The following is a 13,161-nucleotide window of genomic DNA, read 5'->3' as shown; positions in this document are numbered from 1 at the left end:
AACTAGTTCGAAATATGACATTATTTTGAGTTAAATGTCTAGTGATTTTAAATTTAGTTGGTTATGGATTAAGTTAAATTCACACTAGAATCTATTTGAATATATATATCTGGATTATCTGGTCTCTAATCAGATTTGTGCAGGCGCGATTCTGCAATTTTTTTTGTTATTTCTGTCATTTAATGTCTGGCACCAAAAAAGCCTAAATACCAACAATTTTGAATAAAAGTAAGACACATTTCTCATTTGCCAGAGCATTTCAAAATTATAAATTTTATTTGTGTTATATCGGCATATTCTTAAGATCAATAATACCAACAATATTATAGATAACGACATATCTTTACTAATATTATATTGAAACGCGAAAGTAACTTTATTTGTGTGTTACACTGATGTTAAACCACTGAACCAAATATTGTATGAATTTTGGATGAAAATTTGTATGAAGCAAGCTTTAATCCCCTTGAATACCTAACTAACACGCGGGCGAAAACTAATTTTATATAAATCAAACATCTTCATTGTTTCTATTCTGATAACTCAGAGTAAGTTTTATTGATAGTAGTAATTTTAGCAGCCGAATTGAGGCCACATATTTAAAACCAGAAATATAAATTTAGTCAATGATAAATTACATATATCAAAACAAGAGCTTCTTAGCCAACTTGTTTTCTAAAATAGAAATACTATTAGACAAAAAAAAGACAATTTATAAATGTTATCATTTAAAAATATTGAGTTAATAACAGTAACCATGCCTTAAACTAAAAATATTTATTCCATGTACCTTTAATAAATAACACATCAATGATTATTTAATTCTTGCAAATTAGGCAGATTTTACAAGCTTATTTAGAAATAAATACTGAGATATCTAATAAATAACATATTATATTCATTCTTAATTAATTAAAGAAACATTTTTTTTAATAGAAAAAAAATAATGTAAAACTACTTAAGTGTACATTTAAATAAAAAAATCAGGTATGTTTTCTGGAATTTTAACAGCTAGTATATTAAACCACACCAATTAATAATTAAAAATTAGCATATTACTCATATACGAATTTCATAATTAACTAAACATGGAATTGTGAAGAGTCTCTATATTCTCCTTCCTTTGCTCTGCTCTCTTCTTTTCTTTTTTGAATGCTTCATAACCTTCATCATCTGTTGGCAACTCATAACGGCAAAATGGACAAGAATTTGTCTGAAATAACATAATTAATGTTTTATATATACATATAATAATAATAATAATAATACTTTAAAAATATTGTATAACTTATCATAGTAATGGTAATTCAAAGGAGACATGAAAATGATGGCTCTTAATGGACTAAAGGTTAAAGAGTAGAGTGAACAGGTTTCTTTTGGATGGGCATGTACCTCCTTCGTCTTCATCTACCATCAGGTGAGATGGAAGACAAACACCTGTTCCATTACAAGTATTAAAAAAAAAAGTTATTTTGCTTGAGTTTTGGCATTCAAAATTATTAGAATCTTTCTAATTAGTATATAATTGTTCCTCGAGTAATTCTTAAATTTTATACATTCAGTATAATGTTTTTTATCTAAAGTATTTAAATTACTGTTATATGCATATAATAAAAAACATAAAGATAAATAATAATAATCACTTATTGATATAAGGATATAAATTTGTATCAATGTATAGAATAGGTCACTGATTCATCAAATATCTTATGGTGTTTTGTAGCATACTGTAGCTGTTTAATAAGATATTCTCTGTTATCTGCTGTTTGTAACCTGCTTTATTTTAAACTGAGGATGTACAAATTACCATTTATTTGGTACCTCATTGGTATCATAATCATATTCACTTTTAATGTTTTATATCACCAAAACTCGAACTTCTAGCAAGAAATAAAACCGTGCAAAAAATCACTAATACCTTCATAATATACAAGTTGTTTTTTCAATGTCTCATGTCTCATGTTTCAATGTCAAATTTAGAGCCAAGTTTGTATGGTCCCATTGCACATCTCTTTTAATCGATTATTTGATGACTTTATTCATATAAATATTTTTTTTTCATTAGTTATAATTTATTTTTAACTAATTTTTATCAATGCATACCTGATTTAGCCATGTCATAATGCATTTTTCATGAAATAAATGCTGACATGGCATTTCCTTAGCTTTCTCATTTATGCAGAATTTCTTTAGGCATATTGGACAGTTATTTTCATTAACTTCTTCTATCATAACCTGTTTTAAATTCTTAACAGCCTCTTTTGATGCAGCTGGTGGTAATCTAGAAAAAAAATATTAAAAAAAATCATAAGAGTTGAAAGATAGTTAGTAGAGCAAAAATTAAAGATTTATAATTCATTTATTTAAAATAAATATTTTAATTTTAATTTTTGATAAAGATTTGAATTTTAAATAAATAATACCCAATAACTGATCAATATTAAGTGATATACAAGCCTGCAAATTACATCTCAGATATTGTTCAAATTTGTGTAAGATCAAGCTACTAGGGTGTGTGTATAGCACAGGTTTTGCTAGTAAATCATAAGCATTTACTTGCCATTATGGTCAACATGATAAAATAAAAAAAAAATTAAAATAAAAATACCTAGGCCATTCTCCTGAAAAATTAACCTCATATAGCCCACAATCAATCAAGAACCTTGCCATATGAAGTAGATGATTAGGATGTTCACCATCTCCTAGTTCTCTCCATCCCATCTCGTGATAATAATCAGCCATCATAAATTTATATTGTTAAGAAGTATTTTTTGAAAAATATCTTTGTAAATAAATTATATTATTATGACATTTCAATTTTCATAATATTTTTACATTTGAAGTACAATACGATAGTGCTGGGAGTTTTTTTCAGAAACGGTTTTAAGAACTAGTTCTTTAATAAAGAACGAACGAACTGTTTCTTGATCGTAGAACATATAGCTATAAAACGAACGAGACGACACTCGGCACCGGTCGTCGTTTGGTACTGCTTCGCAAAACCTTTTCGATCACGTGAAACTAACTAAACACTCTATTTTAATCGCCGAAAGGACTATTATTGTGTGAATATTAAACCAGTTCTAAGGAACTACTTTGGATTTGAAGAAACGAATATGCTACAATGAATCTTATTCCTAAAGAAATACAATACAAATTTGGCTGTAGAAGAATGAACTACATCGAAAAACCATTTTGTTGGTACTGCTGCGCGAACCGGTTCTTATCACGTGTAACTGACTAAACACTTTATTTTGATGGTCGTAAGGACTATTATTGTATGAATATTAAACCAGTTCTAAAGAACTACTTTGGATTTGAAGTAACGAATATGCTACAATGAATCTTATTTCTAAAGAAATACAATACAAATTTGGCTGTAGAAGAATGAACTACATCGAAAAACCATTTTGTTGGTACTGCTGCGCGAACCGGTTCCTATCACGTGTAACTGACTAAACACTTTATTTTGATGGCTGTAAGGACTATTATTGTATGAATATTAAACCAGTTCTAAAGAACTACTTTGGATTTGAAGTAACGAATATGCTACAATGAATCTTATTTTCAAAGAAATACAATACAAATTTGGCTGTAGAAGAATGAACAAAAACGAAAAGAAAAGAACCTGTTTTTTGTAGGCTCCTGTTAAAGATGGATATAAAGGCTTAAAACTATAAACAAACTTATTTGTTGAAATATTCATTTTTAACAACTGCTTATATGATTGTTATTATTTTTGCGCTTAAAATCTTTGTTAAGACTAAGTTATTAAATTTATAATATTGACTAATTTACAAGAAAATATAATGTTTATAATTATTGTAGTAGAAATATACAAATTATATTTATTTATTTTTATCACTTGATTAGAATTGACTGCTTATTAATATTTTTAATCAGCTAATCCTCAGCTGGAACAAAAATAATTCAAATTTATATTACGAATTATACATTATTTTATAATCTTTATAAGATATATAAATCTTGTGTCCGTGTATATGTAACTGTGCTCCTTCTAAAGGGACGCCGTTGGACCAATTTTGATAAAAAAAATGATATCTGTTAAATATTATGGGTCCCGGAATTGTTCAGATTTGACCTGGTAGTTTACGTTGTAATCGGGTTTCAGGTTTTTTAAAAAATCATGACGGGATATTGGGTTACACATAAAATTACAAATAACCAGAAAAATATATCAAAATAGAAAATACCAAACAATTCTTCCTCCAATACGTAAAAAATCTTATTAAGGAATAAATAGTTGAATATACAAATAAATTAAAAATATTTCTTAACTTTTTTTTTTCAATATGCAAATAAGCAAACAACGGAGAATTAAACCAAATTAAAAAAAAAAATTATAAAAAAAAAAAGAATATTATATATTAATAGTGTACGTGTAGTTTGCTGCACATAAAAAATCGTTTAACTGTTAAGGTCTCATTTTGAAGAGCTCCAGCCGTAGATGTGCAAATAAATAAAGAGGTTCTTTTTTGCAATTTACTAAATTGTTACAATTTGACAAAGAATATTTTTTAAAGAGCGGAAGAAGTTACTACGGCTGTATAAGCAAAAAAAATTAAAACCGTAAACAAAATTACAGAAAATTGTTATCACAAACCCAAATTCCAACTGAACTAATGTAAACTACTTGAGATTAAAAAAAGATTTCTTAATTTTGGCGCCAAATGTAGATAGCGACTTTAAAATGAAATGAAATCAAAACAAAACCTGTGATAGGTTTCGAAAGTCCTAAAAAGTCTGTTGAATAAACGCGAAGTTAGTTAGCTAGCGACTTACTAAGTTACTAGTAATTGTTATTATTTAAAATTAATTTAATAAACAAATAAGCAAATAAATTTTGCGGATAAATTACATAAATCGAATATTTTAAGCATCTTGTATGACATTGAGACATATTCAACACGGTAGGTTTATTTCTACGAAATATGACTGAACCACTAAAACTGCGTATTCAATTTTAAATCTTATAGTTATATAATTAGGGCTAGACTTAGCATTTATCGGGCCGGGTTTGATTTGACGTTTTTAATATTTAAATGTTTCGAAGCATTTTTAATTTTAAACAAATAATAATAGCTTAAAACATTAACGCCTTTATTTTAAAAATTCTGTTTCGTTCATTTCCGCTTAAATTCTTTCTAGTTATTTTTGTTATATTTTTTTGAATTTTGAATCAGTTGATGCTAGGCGCTAGCTAATGCGTGCGTATGCATTACTGCTGGTTTGCAAAAAATCTTACATGTTTCTTGCGTTTTTTCGTAAATACTGTAAAGTTTGTAAATATATATATCATAGTTTTGTAAATAAAACCTTAGTACTAGCTTAGTTTAGTATTTGAACTTAGTGTTAGAGTGGTGTTTTGTATTGTAAGTATTTATTTTTTGTATTATTGAAATAATTAATTAAAACCGTTATTAGTTTAATTTAGTATTTGAATTTTGTTTAATATTGTGTATTTCGTACATAAGTATTTATTTTTAAATAATTAAACAAAACCGTTATTAGTTTAGTTTAGTATTTGAATTTTGTTTAATATTGTGTATTTCGTACATAACTATTTATTTTTAAATAATTAAACAAAACCGTTATTAGTTTAGTTTAGTATTTGAATTTTGTTTAATATTGTGTATTTCGTACATAACTATTTATTTTTAAATAATTAAACAAAACCGTTATTAGTTTAGTTTAGTATTTGAATTTTGTTTAATATTGTGTATTTCGTACATAACTATTTATTTTTAAATAATTAAATAAAACCGTTATTAGTTTAGTATTTGAATTTTGTTTAATATTGTGTATTTCGTACGTATTTATTTTTAAATTATTAAATAAAACCGTTATTAGCTTAGTATTTGAATTTTGTTTAATATTGTGTATTTCGTACGTATTTATTTTTAAATTATTAAATAAAACCGTTATTAGCTTAGTATTTGAATTTTGTTTAATATTGTGTATTTCGTACGTATTTATTTTTAAATAATTAAATAAAACCGTTATTAGCTTAGTATTTGAATTTTGTTTAATATTGTGTATTTCGTACATAAGTATTTATTTTTAAATAATTAAACAAAACCGTTATTAGTTTAGTTTAGTATTTGAATTTTGTTTAATATTGTGTATTTCGTACATAACTATTTATTTTTAAATAATTAAATAAAACCGTTATTAGTTTAGTATTTGAATTTTGTTTAATATTGTGTATTTCGTACGTATTTATTTTTAAATTATTAAATAAAACCGTTATTAGCTTAGTATTTGAATTTTGTTTAATATTGTGTATTTCGTACGTATTTATTTTTAAATTATTAAATAAAACCGTTATTAGCTTAGTATTTGAATTTTGTTTAATATTGTGTATTTCGTACATAAGTATTTATTTTTAAATAATTAAACAAAACCGTTATTAGTTTAGTTTAGTATTTGAATTTTGTTTAATATTGTGTATTTCGTACATAACTATTTATTTTTAAATAATTAAATAAAACCGTTATTAGTTTAGTATTTGAATTTTGTTTAATATTGTGTATTTCGTACGTATTTATTTTTAAATTATTAAATAAAACCGTTATTAGCTTAGTATTTGAATTTTGTTTAATATTGTGTATTTCGTACATAAGTATTTATTTTTAAATAATTAAACAAAACCGTTATTAGTTTAGTTTAGTATTTGAATTTTGTTTAATATTGTGTATTTCGTACATAACTATTTATTTTTAAATAATTAAACAAAACCGTTATTAGTTTAGTTTAGTATTTGAATTTTGTTTAATATTGTGTATTTCGTACATAACTATTTATTTTTAAATAATTAAATAAAACCGTTATTAGTTTAGTATTTGAATTTTGTTTAATATTGTGTATTTCGTACGTATTTATTTTTAAATTATTAAATAAAACCGTTATTAGCTTAGTATTTGAATTTTGTTTAATATTGTGTATTTCGTACGTATTTATTTTTAAATTATTAAATAAAACCGTTATTAGCTTAGTATTTGAATTTTGTTTAATATTGTGTATTTCGTACATAAGTATTTATTTTTAAATAATTAAACAAAACCGTTATTAGTTTAGTTTAGTATTTGAATTTTGTTTAATATTGTGTATTTCGTACATAACTATTTATTTTTAAATAATTAAATAAAACCGTTATTAGTTTAGTATTTGAATTTTGTTTAATATTGTGTATTTCGTACGTATTTATTTTTAAATTATTAAATAAAACCGTTATTAGCTTAGTATTTGAATTTTGTTTAATATTGTGTATTTCGTACGTATTTATTTTTAAATAATTAAATAAAACCGTTATTAGCTTAGTATTTGAATTTTGTTTAATATTGTGTATTTCGTACATAAGTATTTATTTTTAAATAATTAAATAAAACCGTTATTAGTTTAGTATTTGAATTTTGTTTAATATTGTGTATTTCGTACATAAGTATTTATTTTTAAATAATTAAACAAAACCGTTATTAGTTTAGTTTAGTATTTGAATTTTGTTTAATATTGTGTATTTCGTACATAACTATTTATTTTTAAATAATTAAATAAAACCGTTATTAGTTTAGTATTTGAATTTTGTTTAATATTGTATATTTCGTACATAACTATTTATTTTTAAATTATTAAATAAAACCGTTATTATATTAGTATTTGAATTTTATGTTAGATAATTTGTGAATTAATTCAAAATGTCGCAAAGGAAAAATTTTAGCGAAGTATGGGATCATTTTGATAAAGTAGAAAATGTAGGAAAGGCTGTCTGCAAAGTGTGTAGGGAAAGCTACAGCTATAAATCCACGATAGCTAACTTAAAAAATCATTTAAAAAGAAAACATTTAAGCACATATCTTTCGCTTTCTTCCCAAGTGCAAAAGTGTGAGTCCGAATTGCATCATATTCCGATGACCTCTCAGCCGGCTTCGGGCAGTACGGAACCGATACCGTCAACGAGTGCTGCCGCAGCTTCAGCAATTGAACCTTTACCTGCACCACAGGTATTTCTTAACTCGGGAATAAAGCGAAAGAGGCAAAATGTGATTGACAGTTATGTTCCAAAAAAAATATCTAAAGATCAAAAGCAGCTAATTGACCGCGATGTATTAGAATTATGTATAGACTCATTTCATACTTTTAGCATAGTAGAAGAACGATCATTCATCAAATTGATGCGTTGGATACCTGGTTACACTTTGCCGTCCCGGAAAACATTATCGAATAGCCATTTAAATTTATTATACAATAGTACGAAACAAAAACTAAAGCCACAATTAGACGCAGATTGTGATACAATTTGTATCACATTAGATTTTTGGACTTCACGTAAAACTGAATCATACCTTGCTGTAACTGGTCATTACATAAATCGCGAATTCGAGTTAAAAACTATTCTTTTAGATTGCTGTAGTTTTCCTGGACACCACACAGCGGTTAACATAGCTGCCGAATTAAGGCTCATTTTAGACGACTATAATTTGGCACATAAGGTGAATTTTGCAGTTTCGGATAATGCTGCAAATGTCACTAATGCCGTTAAAGACCATTTAGGCTGGAAACATTACGGTTGTTACGCCCATTCTCTCAATTTGGTCCTTCAGGACTCTGTGGAAATTTTTAATGATTCTTTAACGAAAGTTAAAAAAATCGTTGCCTTTTTCCATAAAAGTACTTCTGCTTCAGAAAAACTTAACCAACAACAGGTTTTAAAAAATAAAACACCAAAACGGCTTATCCAATCAGTAGACACTCGATGGAATTCCACATATTTCATGATCAAAAGAATCATTGAATTAAAAGATGAAGTGAAAATTACCATGGCTCTTCTTAATAATAATTTACCGATAATATCTGAAGAAGAGTGGTCATTATTTTCTGATTTGAACTGCATTCTAAAGCCTTTTGATGAAATTACTGCCTGCATGAGTGGTGAAAAATATGTTACTGCAAGCGACGTGATTGTGGTGACAAGAATTTTAAAACATTCTTTAGAAAATTTTTGTGGATCAATTAATTTTAATAACGAAAAAATACAACAATTTCTCCATACTCTGCAGCATAATTTTAATAGACGGCTAGGGAATGTGGAAAAAAGCGGTACTTTTTCTTTATGTACTTTTTTGGATCCGCGTTATAAGATGGCCGCTTTTTCGGACCAAACTAACGCGGAAAATACCAAGCGCCGCGTACTGACTTATGTCCAGGAGCTGATTGCACGAAAGTGGCAGCCACCAACAGCTGAGATTAACCCATCTTCCTCAAGTAGCAATAATGACACTGCTTGGAATATATTTGATAAGTTTATGTCCAGTACAGTTACAAATCAACAAGGCACACCTCTCTCTAAAGCCATCAAAGAGGTTCAAATGTTTGTCGACGATGACATTTTACCACGCAAGGACCCTTCGGGTAAATTTAATAACCCTCAAGCCTGGTGGTATTGTCATCGTCACATTTACCCAAATTTAGCAGATATATATCGCACCAACTGCAATATGGTCGCAACATCTGTCTCCTGTGAGCGTATCTTTAGTAAAACTGGACAAATAATTTCAGATAGGAGAGCTAGTTTAAAAACGGATAAAGTGAGGCAGCTTATGTTTCTGAACGTTAATTTAGACCAAAACCGTTTTAACTTGTAAAAAATATTTTTTGTAATTTGTAGTATATAGAGTAAATTTTAATTACAATTTAGGAGGAGAATGGAGGAGAGAGAGAGAGCCCTGAGTCTCGTTCGACGTTCGTTACGTTCGAGCCCCGCGTAGAGGTAGAAATTTGTGAATAGTACGTCGCTAGCGAGTAGTGTTGTAAGTATCTATAATTTAAAGAAATTACGAGTATTTTTTAGAAAACAGTTCTTTTCAGAGCTAATATCATGTTTCAAATTACACCGCATGCGACCATGTTTCAAATAAAACAGTTCTTTTAAGAACTAATCAATGTTTCAAACGATAACGTCATATAGTGGCATGTCCTTGTTGTTGTTAGTGGTATAACGACGTATTGCTACAACAACATGTACATAGATAAACTTTTAAATACGCCTGAAACATAAGTATTTCAGCCAGTCCTAAGCCTGGAAAAAGTATGAAGGGAAGTTTATTATAATATTTTTTTTTATAAAAAAATATAGTATGTATGTTGTTAGTTAACGAGTTCATTAGTTAGCATAGTTCAGTTAACCTGTGAAAAAAAACCGGTTTTTTTTATAACCGTTTCAAAGAACGGTTTTGTGAATGGAAAAAACTGGTTCGTTTCGTTTTACGAAAAATATGAAATGACCCAGCACTACAATACGAAGACAAACATCAATGTCAAAATGAAAAATGCTTGTCACTACATATATGACGTAACGTACGATAGATACCTTTTATAGGAAAATTTATTGAGAACACAATAACAAGTCATTAAAACTAAGAATTGAATTGAATATAATGACGAGACTTTATTGTGGAAATTAGAAAACGCCATGAAAACACCTTTTAAAATAATTTTTCTTTTCCTTTTTTATTTCTTATTCTGAAAAAAGAGTGGGCAACCCTGCGATAATCACCAAGTGTGTAACTACTTTGCAGTTAGCTTGAATTTCACACATCAAAGAGTCTGCCCAGTGGGCAGACTCTTTGATGTGTGAAAGTGCCCACTATACCGTCTCATACTATCAGATACGGAAACAAATACGACACGGACTGCTATGCCCACTAGAACGTATCAACAGCGAGACGAACAACGAACGTATCAAGGCCATATGTATTTTAAATTAGGAATTGACACCACAAAAATAAAGTTTAAAAAAATGCATTGTTAGTGAAAATATTGAAGCCAAATATTACTATTTGTTCGCGCCTACGACAACTAATTTATCTGTATTTATAATACAGATCATTGATTTAATTTTAAATTGCTTTATTTTCTATATAATCAACCTTTTTTTACAACATTTTTATAAAAAAAGAATGTGTCAAAGAGAGTGTGTTGTTTTCCTTCTTTTGTTTTTTTTTACTTACATATAAACCATCTTAAGAGCAACGATACAAGCTGTACTAGATTACAATAACATATTATACAAGTTTTTCAAGCAAATTTTGTTTTATTGAGTTCGGTATCGGACTCCAGTGTCTAAGTAATAGACATAATTGGCGACCGTGACAGGACAAAATCTGTCGAAGACAATATCGATTCAAGCATTTTGATTGTGGAAGCTTGGAGTCCTGCTGGAATTGGTCAGCAACAGCGCCGTAGCAATCAGCTATCGGGCAGCACCGCACCGAGTCCAGTCAAGTATTGAGGAACGAGCCCACGGAACATTTGTGCACATTTGAAAGGAACCACGGAGTTAGCACTGCCGGTCGTTGGACATTGGACTACTCACAGCGCAGCAGACTATAATTGCAGCTAAGTGTCCCTTTCAGTGCCCTAATCCCTCTTCTATCATTTTTTGAACATCCTCTAATGGTGTTAACTTGTGCAAACATAATAGATAATACGTAATTATATTTTTGCCTTTGCGAATAAGCTATGGTAGGTATTGCGTCATTCGATTTTATTGTCGAGTTCTCTCTAGAAAATAAGTAATCTCTCCGTTTACTTGTTATATTTAAACAATATCAGGCAGAGATTAATATCAAATATAGTTGTTAAATCTTAAATTGGCCTTTTTTAGTACTTTTAAGGCTGCCGTTAGTAAATTTTATCGTCGATATAGCGACCGTAACTAAATTTACCATTGCTTAGGTGTCTCTTTAATTTTGTTTATTTGTGAAGCCCTAAACGCCGTCATTCTTGTGTCCCACGTGACTTTCTGTGTGGTGATTATTCCACCGAATATTCCAGAGGTGCCGTGATAGTGAGCGGGACCGATACTTCCCGCCACCGCCGCCGCGCCGTAGCGCCGCACCGCCACGTCGTCGCGCTGTTTGTGCCCGCTAAGGCATCTCCTCGACCTCCAGTGCGGTAGATGCCACCGGAAAGGGGCGTTAGCATTTTCATTCGTTATTTTTAGTTTTAAACTTTAATTTGATTTCTTCCTCACGAATTTTGCTATAATCTTTAACATTTTACGATGGGAATCGAGGACGACGTAAAAAAATTGGCGGAACTAATTACCAAGCGTAGTTCTATTAAGGGACAAATAACCAAGTTTAAAAATTATGTTGATAGATTCGATAAGTTGGAAACGCTTACTACGACGGAAAGGGCCGAACTTACTCTTAAGCTTAGTAGATTTGAAGCGTTATCTTCTAAATTTGATGATTTACAAAGCAACATTGAGGTTATTAATTATAATAAGTTAGACGAGGAGCTCGCGGAACGAGAAATCATTGAGAGGGCCTTTATTAGCAATATTGTGGCAGCTCAAACCCTGTTGCAGGTGCAGAGTCACGTTGACAGTGACCACGAATCTAGTAACTATCATAATGTAAGCCATTGTGGGCTCGACCATAATGAAACCGGTATTAGGCTTCCGTTAATTAACATTGCTAAGTTTGATGGTTCGCATCTTAAGTGGATGGAATTTCGAGATACATTTAAATCTCTAGTTCATCAAAATAGTCGAATTAGCCCCGTGAATAAGTTTCATTATTTACTGTCATATTTGGAGGGGGAACCAGCTCGTACTGTTGCGAATCTCGAAGTTTCTTCCAATAATTATGCGGAGGCTTGGAGCCTGCTATTACAGCGTTATGACAACAAACGTTTATTAATAGATCATCACCTCAGTTCGCTTTTTAATATTACCGCTCTACAAAAAGAATCTGAAAAGTCGCTGCGCTTCCTAGTCGATCACGTGACTAAGAATTTGCGTGCACTGTCCAATCTAGGACAGGCAACTGAGCATTGGGACGTTATTGTCATACATTTGGTTTCGTCTAAGCTAGATAGCAACACATTCATGAGATGGGAAGAACACCGTAATACGATGTCAACTGATACACCCACGTTTAAAGATTTTCACAAGTTTCTGAACGATCGTGCATCCATTCTAGAATCAGTACACCGCAGTAGGGCTGAGAGCTCTTCTAAAGCTCATGGTCAGCAGCGAGCCGCGACTACTACTAATGCTAAACCGGAACGTTCACACTTGAAGTTATATGCGTGCACTAGTAACAGCAACACTAATAGTAATCAACAACAAAGACC

The 13,161-nt window shown here is 29.5% G+C and overlaps 2 protein-coding genes across 2 annotated transcripts; one reads left to right on the top strand and one right to left on the bottom strand.

Moving 5' to 3' along the window:
• Positions 1-524: 524 nt before the first annotated feature.
• LOC125067266 (E3 ubiquitin-protein ligase RNF181-like) lies at positions 525-2,847 on the bottom strand. Its single transcript, XM_047675753.1, has 3 exons — positions 2,609-2,847; positions 2,104-2,281; positions 525-1,213 (listed from the first exon to the last, which is right to left on the bottom strand). Exons 1-3 carry the CDS (start codon positions 2,743-2,745, stop codon positions 1,079-1,081), a joined length of 450 nt encoding a protein of 149 aa, XP_047531709.1. The 5' UTR covers positions 2,746-2,847; the 3' UTR covers positions 525-1,078.
• A 4,868-nt stretch (positions 2,848-7,715) lies between these two features.
• On the top strand, positions 7,716-11,977 carry LOC125067520 (E3 SUMO-protein ligase ZBED1-like). Its single transcript, XM_047676179.1, has 4 exons — positions 7,716-9,605; positions 9,716-9,768; positions 11,173-11,301; positions 11,854-11,977. The coding sequence occupies exons 1-4, from the start codon at positions 7,716-7,718 to the stop codon at positions 11,975-11,977; spliced, it is 2,196 nt and encodes a 731-aa protein (XP_047532135.1).
• The last annotated feature ends 1,184 nt before the right edge of the window (positions 11,978-13,161 follow it).

The sequence above is a fragment of the Vanessa atalanta genome, chromosome 11, assembly GCF_905147765.1.
Source record: "Vanessa atalanta chromosome 11, ilVanAtal1.2, whole genome shotgun sequence".
Classification (NCBI taxonomy): domain Eukaryota; kingdom Metazoa; phylum Arthropoda; class Insecta; order Lepidoptera; family Nymphalidae; genus Vanessa; species Vanessa atalanta.
The sequence above is the reverse complement of the archived record's forward strand: the minus strand, read 5'-3'. Positions and strand labels throughout refer to the sequence as shown.